Source organism: Pteropus medius, unplaced genomic scaffold (genome assembly GCF_902729225.1).
Source record: "Pteropus medius unplaced genomic scaffold, Ma_sr-lr_union100, whole genome shotgun sequence".
In the NCBI taxonomy this organism is placed as follows: Eukaryota; Metazoa; Chordata; class Mammalia; order Chiroptera; family Pteropodidae; genus Pteropus; species Pteropus medius.
The window spans coordinates 309,279-325,044 of NW_024356335.1; the positions used below are offsets into that span (position 1 = coordinate 309,279).

At 39.7% G+C, this 15,766-nt stretch overlaps 1 protein-coding gene across 8 annotated transcripts in view; it reads right to left on the reverse strand.

Annotated features, from left to right (window-relative positions):
• Positions 1-260: 260 nt before the first annotated feature.
• Positions 261-15,766, reverse strand: part of STRBP (spermatid perinuclear RNA binding protein) — a 113,661-nt gene continuing 98,155 nt past the window's right edge. For 4 of the 8 annotated variants that reach the window (XM_039861484.1, XM_039861485.1, XM_039861487.1 and 1 more), the window contains 5 exons: positions 14,110-14,244; positions 13,792-13,932; positions 11,055-11,178; positions 6,913-6,957; positions 3,704-4,336 (listed from right to left, as the gene is read on the reverse strand). In XM_039861484.1, the coding sequence (XP_039717418.1) occupies positions 4,260-4,336; positions 6,913-6,957; positions 11,055-11,178; positions 13,792-13,932; positions 14,110-14,244 (522 nt within the window). In that variant the 3' untranslated portion in view covers positions 3,704-4,259. Of the gene's footprint in view, positions 1,007-3,379; positions 4,337-6,301; positions 6,446-6,912; positions 6,958-11,054; positions 11,179-13,791; positions 13,933-14,109; positions 14,245-15,766 lie in introns of those variants that run through there. The other 4 variants (XM_039861492.1, XM_039861490.1, XM_039861488.1 and 1 more) reach the window with 3 other exon arrangements.

The window sequence follows — 15,766 nt, forward strand, 5'->3', positions numbered from 1 at the left end:
TACAGCCTTAGCACAGACCATCTAACACATATGAAGTGCATATATGGGACACACTAAATGCAGCAAAGCCTTATTAAAATATTTGGCCTAACCCTCGCATCTTTGAAATGAATGTCATGATGGTGGGAAATAAATCATCTAGCTACCCAACCTAGAAAAGACAGATGAGTTGCCTTAAGTCTATTTGGTCTCTGCAGACTAGGTATTCACCATTCTGAGTCTTGCCAAAGTTGGTTCTGCGAATAGTTAGCTTAACTCAATTATAGATTTTTACCATAGTTACCTTAATATTTTGGTTTTTCATTGTCTATTGCTTTTTTTTTTTTTTTTATGGCTTCTTACTGCTGTTGTATTGGGGCATACAACACAGATCAGAGATTTTCATTTCTCAGAGAAGTTTCTCTCCTTGAGAAATTGGCACTTCGATCCTCAGCCTGTGTAACAGCTACACGTAAATGGATCCCACCAGCACTGTCACCAAACTCGCTGCTTAAGAAATTCTAGCACTTTGGCCACAAGAGTGCCCTGACGTTAAACCTTCTTAGGTGAACGCTTTCCACCACCGAATTCTTTTATTTAAACAGGTACCTGTGTGTAATTCACATATATAAGTTTCTACACACACACACACACACACACACACACACACACACACACTCAGCAAAGTGAAATGTCTCTCTTGAATAGTAATCACAAGGGTATTAAAACAAATGCTGAAAATATTTTACATTTAGATCATAAAAATTTTTAAGGTAATGTGATGACATAAGACCTAAGAGATCAAATACATCATATATGATTGTCATATATGCATGCTGTGTTCATTGATTTTTAATTACTTTTCTCTTTAATCAGAAAATAAAAGAGCTTACCTTTGTATACTGAGACCACAGCTTACAGTCACTATATCTCAGCCTATTTTATACAAGTGATATGGCTACGAAGGTCCGAGGAGAACGAGAATAAAGTGAGATAAACGTGCTGAAAACTGCTTAAAAGTATTAACCTGAAATACACAGAGGGTCCAACACCAGTTTTAAAAATACATTAACGAGGTATTCCCAGCTCTTCAATTAATAACGGTGACTGACTCATGATTTTCAAACATTCACCCAAATTTTTAAAAAAGAAGAAAAGGCTAATACCAGCGAAATCTACCAGTGTTTTGTCCCCCAGGTTAACAATCTGAGTGACTACAAATGACTTCAGGACCCCTCACTTCACCGCACCGCGCACTGCATCTAGTCGGCATGAGGTATGTTGGGAATCTACTGGACCAATGGCCTTGCACGAGAGACGGGGTGCTCCTGCAACCTGAAGAAAGAGGCTGCAGGCCACATCCCTGGCTGGGTGCCAGCTCCCATGCAAAGAATATGGCTTCAAGGAGGACCCCTATCTCTGAGAAATTATAATAGCGCTAACTGACGCAGTCAGGAATGCAACTATTCAATTTGTGTGCTAAAAAAGTTTAAAAACTGTCAGAAGATAGCATAACTCACACACTAATTCTAAGTTCTACATTGGTCTGTAAACTCCCTGACAAGAGACTACGCTGCGAGGGGTTAAGTACAGATATTGCTAGGTTTCCAAAGGAAAGGTTTTAAAACAGACACCGTGGCTTTGAGTAAAGTATTGCTCTTCTTTAAAATGTTCAGTCATTGCTTTCCAAAAGAAGGTGTCAGAGTGGTGTATTTGAAAGCTGGAAAGCCTCAGGGGGTCACAATGCTCTTAAGACCAAGACATAGAAATTGCCATTTCAAGCCAGACAACCTGATGGTTCTAGAAGTCAGAGAAGAAATCTTGAGGGCCCAAGTGAATAATAAATGGTGCGACGCTCAGAGGCTGGCAATAGGGGCTGTCAATGAAAAAACCACCTACAGTGGGGAAAAGAGCAGAGAAGCAAAACTTTATGTTAATTTCACAGAATTTGGTGAAGCCAAGAGCTTCATTTATATTTCTCTGCTCTTTCAGCTGTAAGTGGAATTTTCATTACAAAATGGAGGGGTGGGAAGGGCGGGGCGGGGGGTCACTTAATTCATTACAAAATTTAAACAGTTGAACTTGCATGGTTACCACTTCTAACAAAGGACTGACAGCTCAATTATTTTAAGTAAAGCAGAGAAATGTAAAAGTTTGCAGCAACTGGGCAGGTTTACAACATGGTTAGTAACTTCCAACAAACAACAAAATTAAAAAAAAAAAAATAAAGGACTTGGTAGAAACCATTTGAAATGACTGCCATCATGTTGGAAAACAGCACAGCTCCCTTTTTCACCATTACGGAGGGGTTGAGCTATGACGCTGAGTCAGCTACTTCAAAAGAATTTTCTAAAGAGAAATCTCCAGAGAGATTCCAACTTGGAATGCAAATTTGACGATCAATTTCAAATACAATACAGCTGCAGCTGCCAATTAATAGTATTCCAAAAACAAAGAGGACTATTGTAAATATTTAATAAAAACTGGACACTATCAGCCATGCTTTTTCTTCTCAGTGATGGCTCCGTTTCATCCATAGGTCAGCAGAACGAATCAATGAAACATGAAAACTCCCAGCTGAAATGGGGCCTCGTTTGTGTCTAGCCATTAATGCACAGGATGAGAATGATAAGTTCACAGCTATTTCTAGCAAATGATGAGGTTTTATTAAAGTTATCACCCACCACTAATAAAGACAAAAGGTCAGGGAGCAGAAGTAACAAACAAACAAACCATTGTGTAATAAATGTACATCTGAGAAGTGACACTAACATTTGTTTCGAATTGCCTATTTCATTCTCATTTAGTGGTCCCAAAGAAATCTGCTACATAAATTTGCCATACTTTGTGAAGCCCACTCACTGATGATGGGCGATGCTCAGCTCTGAAAACAGAATTGAAGATGGAAGAGGAAAGCTAATTCATACTGAAAACAGGACATTTTTAAAACACAGTGACTTGGGAGTATGGACAGGGGACCACGCTGTCGCTTTCGTGGGGGTGAGCACCTTAATAAAACCATTACCTTCTAGTAACATCATAGGCTTTCCGCACGAGGTGAGAGCGCAGGTGGAAGACTTAGGTGTGCGCCCTTTACAGAACAGCACAATGTTACCGACCCGTCACTGTTCACCAGCTTACTCAGGTGTCTTAAAAATAAATGCTGACCCATGGCTGAAACCTGTCACTTTTCACAGCAGCACTCAACAAGAACTGGGACAATCGAAGAGCAAGTTTTTATGGGGACCCTGTTGCTGCTTTAGATTCTGATATAATTGAAGAGGAAAAGAAGACCCTTCAATGAATCCCAGAAAAATTACTAATCTTCTATCTGCATGAAAAAAGCCAGGGAGTGAACATAGTATCTTACAGAGTGAAGAAGGCCACAAGAACAAGAGAGGGTGATTGATTAATTTATTACTTTTTAAAACTTGGAAATTCGGAAATTACTAAAATAATCACATTCCTCCTTTCCCATCTCTGGGTAGTGTCATCATTTTAGTAAGCGATGCTCGGACAACAGAATATACCTTGATCGTGGGGAGGCCCTCGTACAGCAGGAGCACAAAGGGCTTACAGAGTAGACTGGCTCAGACTGACAACCGCCTCTGCTTGCTTTTTAGCACTTGGCTTACAAATGAATGGGTTTCTAGGGCAAAGTTATCATTAGTTTTCAATTCCTTGTAATTTGATACCAAAACATATCAAAAATAATAAGCTAAAACAATATTCAAACCCATATTTTATTGGCTTTAATTACACACTTCAATATTTACAAAGTTAAAGTTTAAATGAAAAGTCTCTGTTGTATTAAAAAAAATAACTACAGCCCGAGTTAAAGTGCCCTGGGGCAAACACATGTCAATCAGCTAAGAATCGGTGGCTGCGTCAGGAACCAGGCAGTACTCTGTTACAACAAAGCAGTTTATTTGTGATCAGTGTTTGAGACTCTATACATCCTTCACAAATTTAATTTTACATAATCTGATACTCTCCTTAAACTTTGAACTGCTAGACTTATTTCCCTACAACAGAAGGGCTGGTATAAGTTATTTTCCGGAAATGAGGTACCGTTTCACAGAACTAGTTTCTTTTTTGTTTGTTTTCAAGTTTTAGAGAACTAAATTTGCATTTTTTAAAATCAAAAAGTAGGAAAGATGTTCTTTACAAATAATTTTGATCAAGTATGTGTTCAAAGAAAGCAAGATAAAAAGGCTTTTTCTCTAACATTCTGTATTGTACTGTATTGTTGTTCAATAGGAATTAGCTTCTGTCATTTGCTAAAAGAATGAGTAGTGGGGAACAGGATATGTTGGGAATTTCATAACGGGTAACAGAACCATTCTCTTGGGTAAACCTACAGAGAAAAGAAACGGAGAGGACTCCAAATAAGTTTGATAATCCAATAAAAATTTCAGGTAAAAAAAATCTTACAATAATTATCATTAACCTTTTCCAGATTAGTCAGTCAACATGTACCATTTTGGAAGAGGCCCACAAATCGCTCACAGACCTCCAATTTTGAAATTGCTCTTAATATTTTGATTTTTTTTTTCCACTCAAAATTAAGATGGCTACATCACAAGAAGAATGATATTCAGAAAGCAATATCAAGTGAGCTGCCATGAATTCTAAAAGAGCAAAAGCAACGCTACCGATTAATATCCTATAGTGACTCTAGAAATCCATACGGTTCTCAATTTGGCACATGACGTGTTACAGGAGAAACAGGGGCTTTCAAGATCCAAAGCACATCTTTCTGTGCAGACCTCAGCTCCCCAGAAAGACAGCTCCAAGTGGAGCAGTGACCGGGCGCGTATCTTGTTAATGGCTACTGCCAATATTGGCATGGCAAATCTGGAAAGATTAATTTACTTCCTTAATTTTGTAATTAATGAGTTCTTGTGGCCTCACAAACTTCTGCATACTCAAGTAGGATTTGAAATCTGCTTCTATTTCTATTCTAATCTTTAACCTACGGAGAAATCACAAAGCAGCAACAGCAGGTATTCAAGAGCACCAGATGATCAGAGGGAAATTACCCCACATGCAACAGCTTTACGAAGGCCAAAAGACATATTTACCTTACAGCCAAAATAAAGCATCGTTTTAGTAGGTTGGCATCACAGTAACATTTAAAAACCAAATCTTTTATGTGAAAAATGGGGGCACCAAATTTCACCAGCTTTGGAAGTCAGTTATATGGCACATAGAAGAGAGGGGCATCCTGAAGTGGGGGCTCAGAGGCCGCAGGGTGAAAGTATGATGTTAGAGGAGAGGGCAGAAAAAGAGAGAAAAATTAAAAAGACTGAGGGAAAACGTGAATGTAGCTTAGAACCTAGACAGAGAAGTGTTTTAAAGGGAAAAATAAAGCTCTAGCAAACCTGTACTAAAGAATATGCGACTTACTATGTCTGAAAGAAAAACACTGAAGAAATGTAAGAACTACCCCAGAAGGCAAATGCTCTGGTGCTCGCACAGACATATTACAATTAATCTACTGAGTCAAATGGATTTGGACAAACTGATCAGACCTAATTCACAGGAAGGATGAGGTGGCCAGGATATCCGGAAGTTGGCTGAATGGTAAAAGCCAATGGCCGAATCAAAAGGAGCTAGCGAACTTAAATTTAGAGGCCATTCTGGGTGAAAGCATACTCTTGCATGAGTCCCCAGCTCCTAATCGCCTCATATCTGAGAACATGGGGAGACTAAGCAAACCCTGACCAAACCAGAGCATGCCAGAGGAGACATTCGAGTAGAGGGTGCAACTCCAGACTCTGCACTTTGCCTTACAGGAAACTCACCCAAATATTGGACCCTATCTGCTTCTCCACATCTCTCCAGGATATAAATTGTCTCTCTTAACAGGGAAGGTGATCAAACTGTTCACTTTCTACTTATTTCTACTCCTATAAAATCAGATGAAGCTTCAGTTTAGCAGTGTCTTAAGGACCCATGATTTTCATCCAAACAAAAATGGAAAAGCTGATGCATGAAGAGAAAAAGCATAATGAGAAGTCTTGCGGCTCAGGGAGAGGGCTGATGCCACAGCAGCAACACACTCGGGCTTCCTCTCCGTGCACATGCAGGCCCAGCCCGGGGTCACTCTGAATCGCACACACGCGCGCACGCTCCCTCACACGCGCACACACGCTTGCTCTCTTCTCTCAAAGACAAACATCCTGGCAGATGGCCGATTCTGTAACATGTAGCACCTGAGTTAGGAAAAATGTCTACGAGAGCATATCACTGACTCCAAACCTATTGCCTCCATTGCCACATAAACCTCATTCAAAAGTTATCCAAAGGGCCACTGAGGTTCGCTTCTGCATCTGCTTTATTTTTTATTTTGGGAAGGAGAAGAGACACTCTGTGGTTTTCTGACATGTGCTACAGACCTCCTCAGTGAGCGCTGAGGTAACACTGCCCCCGACCAGCTCTCTAGGGCCCGGTTACTCCACCTCTAGAGCAAAATTTATGGAAAAGGGTGACGGTTACAAATTTGAGGTGAGCATTTCCTATCTCTAACTTAAATCAGCCACAGTTCACACAGTTTCAAACCAGGAACTTAAAAGTTACTGCATAACTGGCAGGCAGCCAAGCTAGAAACTGCGTATGGCCCTTCAGTAGCCTTTGAATGGAGTATAAGTTGGCTGTAAGAAGAACTACTTAAAATACTTAATTTCAGTATGGTCAGAAACAGGCAATTAGAACAAGCAGCCCTTCAATCAGGCAAAGCGGAGAGAAGAGCAACTCCAACCAAACCAAGAACCACAAGGTTGTGGCATTTTCAAAGGGAATTTAAGTTGGGTCACTAGAATGAATAGGTCTGAGAGCCTCCAATTCATTTAAAGAAACCCTAGATACAAGCTGTGCTTGGGGTTGCTGTGACAGTCACTCATGGGGAAAGCGGTAAGACGCTGTACGTACCATAGGCAGGGGCAGCCGTGCTGTAACCATATGGTGTCCCATAGCCTGGTGCAAAGAAGAAGAAAGCAGATCAGTCCAGGACGAAGGGCAGCTGGCACTGGCCCAATTCACAAGTACCAGCAGACCCAGGACCCCAGGTCCTGAGGATTCTTCCGATGCTGGTGAGCCTATCGATCCCTCCGGGCCTGCTTAGAGAGGAAGCTTTTCGCCACAGCCGACGAGGGTCCCTGACCTACTGGAACACCCCATCTCTCTCCCCCAATTTGCTGACCACGCTATATTATAATGATCAACTCCCTGTCTGTGTTCCCCTCGAGCGTGGCAGAGACCAACTCTTACACATCTATGTATCACCTGAACTAGCAGAATGTCTGGCATATAGTAGCTGCTCGCTAAATACAATTTGTTGAACAAAGGAATACTTAGAATCACTCAAATTACCAATTTCTCAAAGCTGGAAAACAGAACTTTCCAAGTCTCTTTTCAGAAAGCAGCGACAGAGCAGGCTGAAGCCTCGACTGTCACTCAAGAGGTCACTGTGGGCTTGAGGGCAGGGTCCCTGTCTTGTTGATACCCGAATTCCTGGGCTCAGAACAGGGCCTCTCAGTAAATACTGGTGAAATTGACATTAGCATCTGGTGCCTGTGAAAAAAGGCTCATATTGTAAAAAAAAAAAAAAACAAAAACAAAACCCAACAATAACAACAAAGAACACAGAAGATTTTCAACCAGATGGTTCTGGCACAAGTTTCTTATACGTCCTGAGACATATAACTTCTGAGTTGCCATTTTCTCATCTGTAAAACGGGAAGCCTTCCAAACTACTTTATAGTATTGTAGAGATTAGAAATACTGTTAAGAGAAGCTACACTCTTTAAGTTTTCAGTAAAACAACTTTAAAAATATAAATACTAAATCACATGGGTAAATCTCTAGGAAAAAAATGGTTTCTAAAAAAGAAGGGCACAAAATCTACACAAGCCCTTCACACTGAATCCAAAACAAAGAAAGCTTTCCTACATCACAGCCCTTTTATTTCTAATCACTTCTCCTGCTCAGAATTTTTTTTTCCCCACAGCCTCTAACAGACCAACTGCAACTCATCCTTTAGATCTGGGACCAAATATCACCTCCTCTGTGAAGTCTCCCAGACTTGCTGCTTACTCCTTCGTCCACCCATGTTACAGCTTGCATTGTATTATGTGATGTTTGCTCAAGTGTCCACTCTTACCCACCTGAGCCCAAGCATGCACTAGGGCAGATGCTCGGTCCTGGCCATCTCTGACCGCCCAGTTCTTATTTGGCACAAAACACTCAAATGCATGTTGAACAAGTAAACTGGTTTAGGGACTAACTGAAACATTTCCTGAGAGATGAAAAATTATCACTTTTTAGTCTGTACTTAAGTCAGATACAACTTAGTCTTGGTCTTATTCTGTCTTCGATGCTCAGTAGCATATTTCAAGAGGATACAATGCAGCTGAAATAAATAGTAGGAAATAAGCAGTGGGAAAGTAGCAGAGGCCAAAAGAGAAATTAATGTTTAAAAAAGAAATTTGTACACCAAATCCAGGAAAAAGTAGCTGGTTGGCTAAGGCTCCAGTTTCAAGGGTTTTACCAAAACCTCCTTCGAGAGAAATGAAACTAAACTACTAAGCTGGACATTGAACAGACCGTTGGGGCTCTAATACCGATGTCATCTCTCACAAGCAAGGTGACTTTGAATTGTACCTGTTATTTAATCTCTCCAAACCTCACAGTCTTCTGCAGTGACTGAGTTGGCAGGGGGGAATGTAACTGAATAATATATGTAAAAATACTTAACTACAGTCCTTGCTGCATGGAATACACTCCACGAATGGCATATGACCTATTCATAATCTAAATCGACCTCACCTGAATCTTCTCTAGGCTATAAAAAACATTCGTGTTTAAAAGCTTCAGGAAACAGGCCTTTCACAGAGGCCAATGTGGTGACATAAGAGAGAAGCTATTATAGAGCAGATGAGGCTGGCAACAAGCAGACAAGGATGATCCCTTTCACGGTTACAGTCACTGGACAGTGGCTGCTTCCTCTCGAGCAGGAGGTAAGCGTTCCCGGATAAGCAACCACAGACAAAAACGGGTGGAGTCCCAACAGAACACATAATCAAAGTCTACCTCATCTCAATAACTTGCTTATTATTAATAAGTGAAAGCTGCTCCCTATAAACAATGCATTAAATAAGGCAAAAAAAAATAATATTAAATTTCAGGAGAAACAGCGAGATGCACAGAAGAATGTCTTAATTTTGGATGCATAAACTGTATCAAACTATAACTAAACTTTCCCCTGCAGCACTCATATTTAAGTGTTCCCTGTCCCCTTAAATGGCACAATCAGCCAATCTAGTTCCTCTAGCTGAAAATCCTAGGGAATCCTTGAAATCCTTTTTAACTCTCCCTTTTTAATTCTCCATATTAAATCTATCAATTTTGCTTCTGAAAGACTCCAATCTATTCAGTTGCTGTCACGCCATCTAATTCTCTACACCTGCTAGAGACACCTCATTGTCCCTTGCCTGGGCTACTAGTTTACAAACCTTGTCTCATCATGCCCACTTGTCCTTAAAATCTATTTATACTCCAGAGTAATCTTGATGAAGTCTGATCTCGTCACTTCTCTCCTTAGAATCCTTGTCACTTCTTTCCTTAGAATCCTTCACACTTCCCCATTACACTTAAGATTCTAAGACCAAAATCCAAACCGTAGCCTCCCAGATGGGGACTGAGCATCCCGCTTTAGCTCAAATCACTCCTCATCCCCCCAGCCCTGAAGCGCTCCACATCACATTTGGCCTCTAATTCTTAAATGAGCCGAGTTCCCTACCACCAGCACCACGAGGCCTCTGCGCATGCTCTTCTATCCCACTCTTCTCTGAGTTAACTCCTACTCAGTCTTCAAAACTCAGTTCAACTGTTCTCAGAGGCTTCAGGGACTCAACAGACTACATCTGGTTCCTTTGTTACATCCTCTCACAGTATCATGTCCTCCTTCATCGTAATCATCTTGGTTTATAATTGTGACTATCTGATTAGTATATCTCACCTTTAGACCATAAACTACATGAGAGCAAAATCCACATATGGTGAATGAGCAAATGTATTCTTTATAAGACACACCTTTGAGATATGCCCCTACTGAGATCAACTTTTAGAAGTATAACTCTAAAGTCACACCATCCATACAACTTCCCAAATAGCCTATTCTAATTCTTATGGGGGAAAAAAAAAATCACAAACTAAGTGAACTTCTTAGGAGTGTTACATTAAAAAATAATGACTGGATAAACTCAACCTTTAAGACAATTTCATCTTGACCAACAACTACGAGCAGTTTACTTGTCAAGTAAAAGTTCCATACTTTCAGCATTGCAGAGAACTTGATTTTAATCCACTGCTAAAATGACTTAAGGATTAGAACCGAAGGCAGAGAGGAGGCATCTTTTTCCATCTCCCTCAAGCCATGTGCTAAAATGAAAAGAATATAAATTTTCGAACTGCAAACGTCTACATTCAACTCTGCTCTGCTGTTTATTAGATGTCTCGCACTGGGCCTTATCTCCTTAAACTTTAGTTTCTTCATCTGGAAGATGGAAATAATTTCTATTTGAGGAAACACTGTGAAGGTTAGAAATAATTAAGCGAAATCATTCACATGAAAGTATCTGGTACATACTAAGCTCTGGGTAAATAAGTTCCCCTTTTTCTCTTTTTGTACTTCGTTAGTCTTTGATGGCTTCCAATTAGTCTCTTATCAGCTATTTTTCTATCTTGTTACACCCAACCTGTCTTCTCTATCCCCCCTGAACACACCCTGCTCAGATGTCCAAACTCCTCAATCTGTGGAATATCTTTTAACTTCCTCATTGTCAAAATATGTCCCCTCAACCAAGTGCAATATCCCTTATCTGTCACTCAGCAGATTTCAGGAGAAAACCTATGACATTCTGTGGGTTCCCTTCTTTTCAGTTTCTGTGCTCACGCATCTTATACCCATGTTACATTTGCAGAGACCGTGTACGACCCTGGAAAGCAAAGGAAATGCTGTTCATCATACTTTGGCCCAGACAAGGAGCCAGGCTTCGCAGGCTGCACTGTACCTGGAGCTATGTAGCCAGGAGCAGCTGTGGCCCCAACAAAAGCTCCCCTAGTCAGGGCTCCTCTTCCTCGGCCCCGAACCGCCTGGACTGCTGCAGACACAGCGCTGTTCACGATGCCCTTGGCCTGTGAAAACAACACATTTTCATCTCTGAGAAAAATAAGAACTGCCGTTCTATCACTCTTTGTCACATACAACCTTGGGCCTGCAGAGGAGACAGTGAGTCGTTTATCCCTTAAACCTTCGCTCTATCATTTGTAAAATGAAAATGACACATACCTTACAGAGTTGCTCTGGGGAATATGCTGGGCACATAAAAGTATGTGAATAACTTCTTGTTTTCATGTGAGGGTTACCCAAGAAGAGTTCATTTTCTACTTACAAATTTCAGTAGTCAAATTATATCTGAAGTCAATTTAGGCCTGACTAAAATAATTGTAGACACTGGATACCCAGTTTCAAAATCTATTGAATTCACCACCCATGGACAAAAATACTGCAACAATAAACCACCTAGAATCAGCTGAGAATCTGAATAGGTTTTTTTTTAAAAAGGACTAAGACAGGAAGACCAAAGATATGGATGCTCCTGCTCTAAGTTCCTGAGACCTCACAAAGGTGATGTGATTTCCTTGAGCCTAATTCTTCTGTGTGTGTGAATCATTAAAAAAAAATACCAACTCTAAAGTCCCTTCTGGTAAAGTCACATAATCTCTCTAGGACAGTCTCCCCAGTAATTGTAAAATGAGGATAAAGATACCTAATTTGCTTTCCTTACTTCAGAGTAGAAAGAGCAACTGAGAAAACATATATAAAACTTTGAAAAGCATCCTAGGTAAGTCAAGGAGTAACAATACACAGGGCCGCTAAAACATCCTTTTCCAAACGGAAATTTGAAGAAAAATCAAAGGATATCTAGTTTTAAATACTCTACTTATTTTTTAACATAAAGATGCAACAAAAACTCCAGTGAGAAACTCCTAACATTTCCTACTATAAGCGAGGCACAGGGGAGGAGGCCCGGGGAGGAGGCACAGAGCCTCTAGACTCATTGTATGACAAAGTCCACAGTGCCTCAGGCAGCTACAGTCGGAGCACACACTAGCTTTTCTCACACTGAAACATCGCCATCCTTTGCTCCTCCTAGGTTATGCTCTACCGCCAGTATGACTGGGCAGAAGTCAGTTTCAAGGTTGAAGGTATCAAACACAGGGAACTGCCATTTTTCTTTTTTGCTGAAAAAAAATCCAACCCACAAATCCAAAATAGACTGCTTCTTGGCTGTCAAGCACATTGAGCACAGGAGTTTTATAGCTTCTAGTATGGAAAATTTCTAAAAATGAGTGAACCTCAAGCAGTTTTAGTTTTGTTTTTTTTTAAACACAGCTTAGTCAAAAGTAGTCAGGAAGTAACAATCTGGTGGCAACAGTGACTTCACACAAATCAAGCTCATGTCTACTAGGACCCAACTTACCTAATAAGTCTCTGCATGTAGGCTTTTTAAACATAAAATTAACTGACCAAATACAAGATGTAACCCACAGGAAAAACACATAAAAATTAACAAAGTAACAATTATCTTTCTAACTAATTTAGAACATATTCTAGAAGATTTTAGGAAAAGAAAATCCACTTGTTCTCTCTACATGTCTTCCTCTGCAATCTAAACACTTTATTTTTATTTCATTTCGGTAAAAGTTAGTTTTATTTGTTTATATTTTCAATCCTCAAATTTAATTAGAGTTTATTATAGTAAAAACAGGAAGCTGAAATGAAAACAAAATTTCTAAGATGGCTCTAATGTGCAACAGTAGAATGCCCGTGGTTTTCGGAAGGAGAAGAATCCAGTTTTAAAGGGAACCTCTACCACCTATTAACTACATTAGCAGTATCTTCATTTCTTTGGGCCTTGTTTCCTAATCTATAAATTGAGATCAATTCTACCCTCCTATAATGAATGGTCTTGGCATATATAAAAGAAACTTTATCACAGAATCTTAAATAATCTAAGTTTCCTTCTATTAGTCAAAATATTTTTAATTGATTTCTATCATATAATATATTCAGACTTAGTACACCAGATCCTCCATGAGGGAGAGAACGTGTCTCATATTTATGTATCTTTTTTCTCTCACAATCATGCACATGGTATATGTATAGGAAATATTTCTGAATGCATAAATGAGCGGATGGAAGAATCTGTTACCCACAGCATGTAACTAGAAAGCCACCTCTTCTAAACACCTTGCTACAACCCTTCCACAGCAGCGACATTCCCAATGAACGGAAGCAACACGGCGTCAAGTCTATGGTGCAGCCCCAAGAGAAAACCCAAAATAAATAAAGTAAAAGTTCAAAACTGAAAAAGAAATGGAAGAGTCTCAACAGACTGATGAAAGCAAGCTCCAAGTACTCTTGACAGCTTCCCTAAACTAAACAAATGCTGACACCTCATTACAATCTGATCCCTTAGCACCCAACCTCATCAAGAGTGACCTAAAGTCCCCGAATAATGCTAATAGTTTTTTTTTTTTAATATATGATCTGCCTAGAATGACCACAGAATAGGGAACCACTGACACATTTATATTATTCATGACCAAACCCAAAGAAAAGGTTGCTAAATCCAATAAAAATAATTTCAGAAAAAGCTAAAATGGCATAAAGACAGAAAAAGGAACCTTAATTCTGATAATATTTTTCAAAGGGATTACAGAGGTTTAATGCCTAACTCATACCTGAGGGATAATCTTCTTTTTCTTATTATTTGCTGCATTGGGTCCAGAAAACAGCTTCTCCAGGGCAGCTAACGCTGCGCTTGCCTTTGCCACTTTCTTATTTGGACCTGCACCTCTGAATTTCTGTCCATCTACTTCTACCTAAAATCAAGAACAACACTCTGCAGTTATCCCATGCAATTCCTCTATGTAACACAGGAAATACCAAAAGTCAAACAGTGCAACAAGAATTGACTCAGTCTAAAACTTTTTTACATATAAACTCAGGATATCCTATGTCTTTGAGGGGAAGAATAAGGTTGGCTTGTATCTTGGTACCTCCATCACAAAGCGTTTGTCATGGCTTCCACCAGTCTCCGAGATGAGTTCATACTTAAGCCCTCTTCTTTTTTCATTGAGCTCCATTACAGGATTTTTGCCACTTGCTGTGAGGATAGGGCCCTGAGTTCTTACCTAAAAGGAGATTCAATTGAGTAAGATTTTAGAGTATTAAATTTCTTATTAATAAAAGCATGTCTCTGTTGAAAAAGAGGCTCAAAAACTGTACTTTAAAGCACCTAGGGGCTAGGATGCATGATCACGTCTATATACAAATAACAAAATATCTGTAAAGGTATGGAAACTCTACAAGCAATAAACATCATAGTCATTGGCCAGCATGCCTTTGAAGCAAAGCTGTCTCAACAGATCAGTATTCAAGAGCAATGTAGCCTTGCCATTACATGGCACTCTAGGGTCCGGTCTGGAGTGTTTATGGTCTAAGAATAATAATCTAAATGACTAGCAAAGTGGACCAAACAGTTGAGATTCACCTGACACCTGAGCGTTTACTATTTTCATCTTCAAGGTTAGAAAGCAGTAACTCTCAATTTAGGAGGTGGGAAGAAAATGCCCCCTCACATCTCTCAGTCTCTCTAAAGAGATTTAGGGCACCTTAGATTTAGGGGTACAGAGTATGGATTCTGAAATTTTAAAATAACGATAAAAGTAGTCATTCCCTGTCCTCAAGGAGCTAGAGTGTAGTGGGAGGGACAGATATAATCACTGTAAAACAACGTGTATTATAGAACGGATGTAAATTATGGAAACAAAGTAGAAGGAATCATTTACTAGGGCCATCAGGTTAGTTTTTGGAAGTGACAATGTGAACCTACCCTTAAAAGGGAAGTACCAGACCATCATAAGGAAGAAGCAAAGGGGAAGGGCATTCTGGACAGAAGCAGCAGCAAAGGCCCAAGAGAACATTTGTTTGGGAAATAACAGGAAGTTCAATCTGGCTATAAGGGGTGAGGAAAGTAAGGGAGGATCTGATTAGAAACACCCTTGATGGAGCCCAATCATAAAGGACTTTGTATGCCAGGCGCACAAGCTGTGACTTTATCATGGGCAGTGGGGGGACCACTGAAAGACTTTAATCTGGAAAAGTTCATGATTATACCTGTGTTGTAGAAAATTACTTTAGGAGTAGTAGAAAGAACTGACTTAAGGAAGGATAAGAGTAGGGGGAAGAAAGAAAAGTAATTTGTGTAAGAGTGTGAGGCTCAAAAGAAGAGAGAAGCTAGCACCAAAAATCAAACCGATTGCAAAATATTACAACTAAAATTGTGAGAAAATAAAGACCCAAAGATTGAGCACTTTTTGAGGTTAGAGATTATGTCTTTAATTCCATCACAGTAATAGCTCAAGAAATGCTGAACAAAGAAATGAATGCCCAAAAGAATTACTATGTTTATAAACCTAATGGAAGACAAGATCCTCTGATTTCATAAGTGGTTGATGCTGTAGAAATGAAACGCTGGACAATTTTTAAAGACAAATTTAACAACCATTTCTGAGTCTTTTGTAATAAACATCCCTTCTTGAAGAGTTTTGAAAATCTACATTTTTTAAATTTCTAGGCAAATTTCGAGTCTCCAGCTTTAAAAGGTAATGAGTCAATTTTGAAACTAAGTCTATGGTAATCATTCCCTGCTTT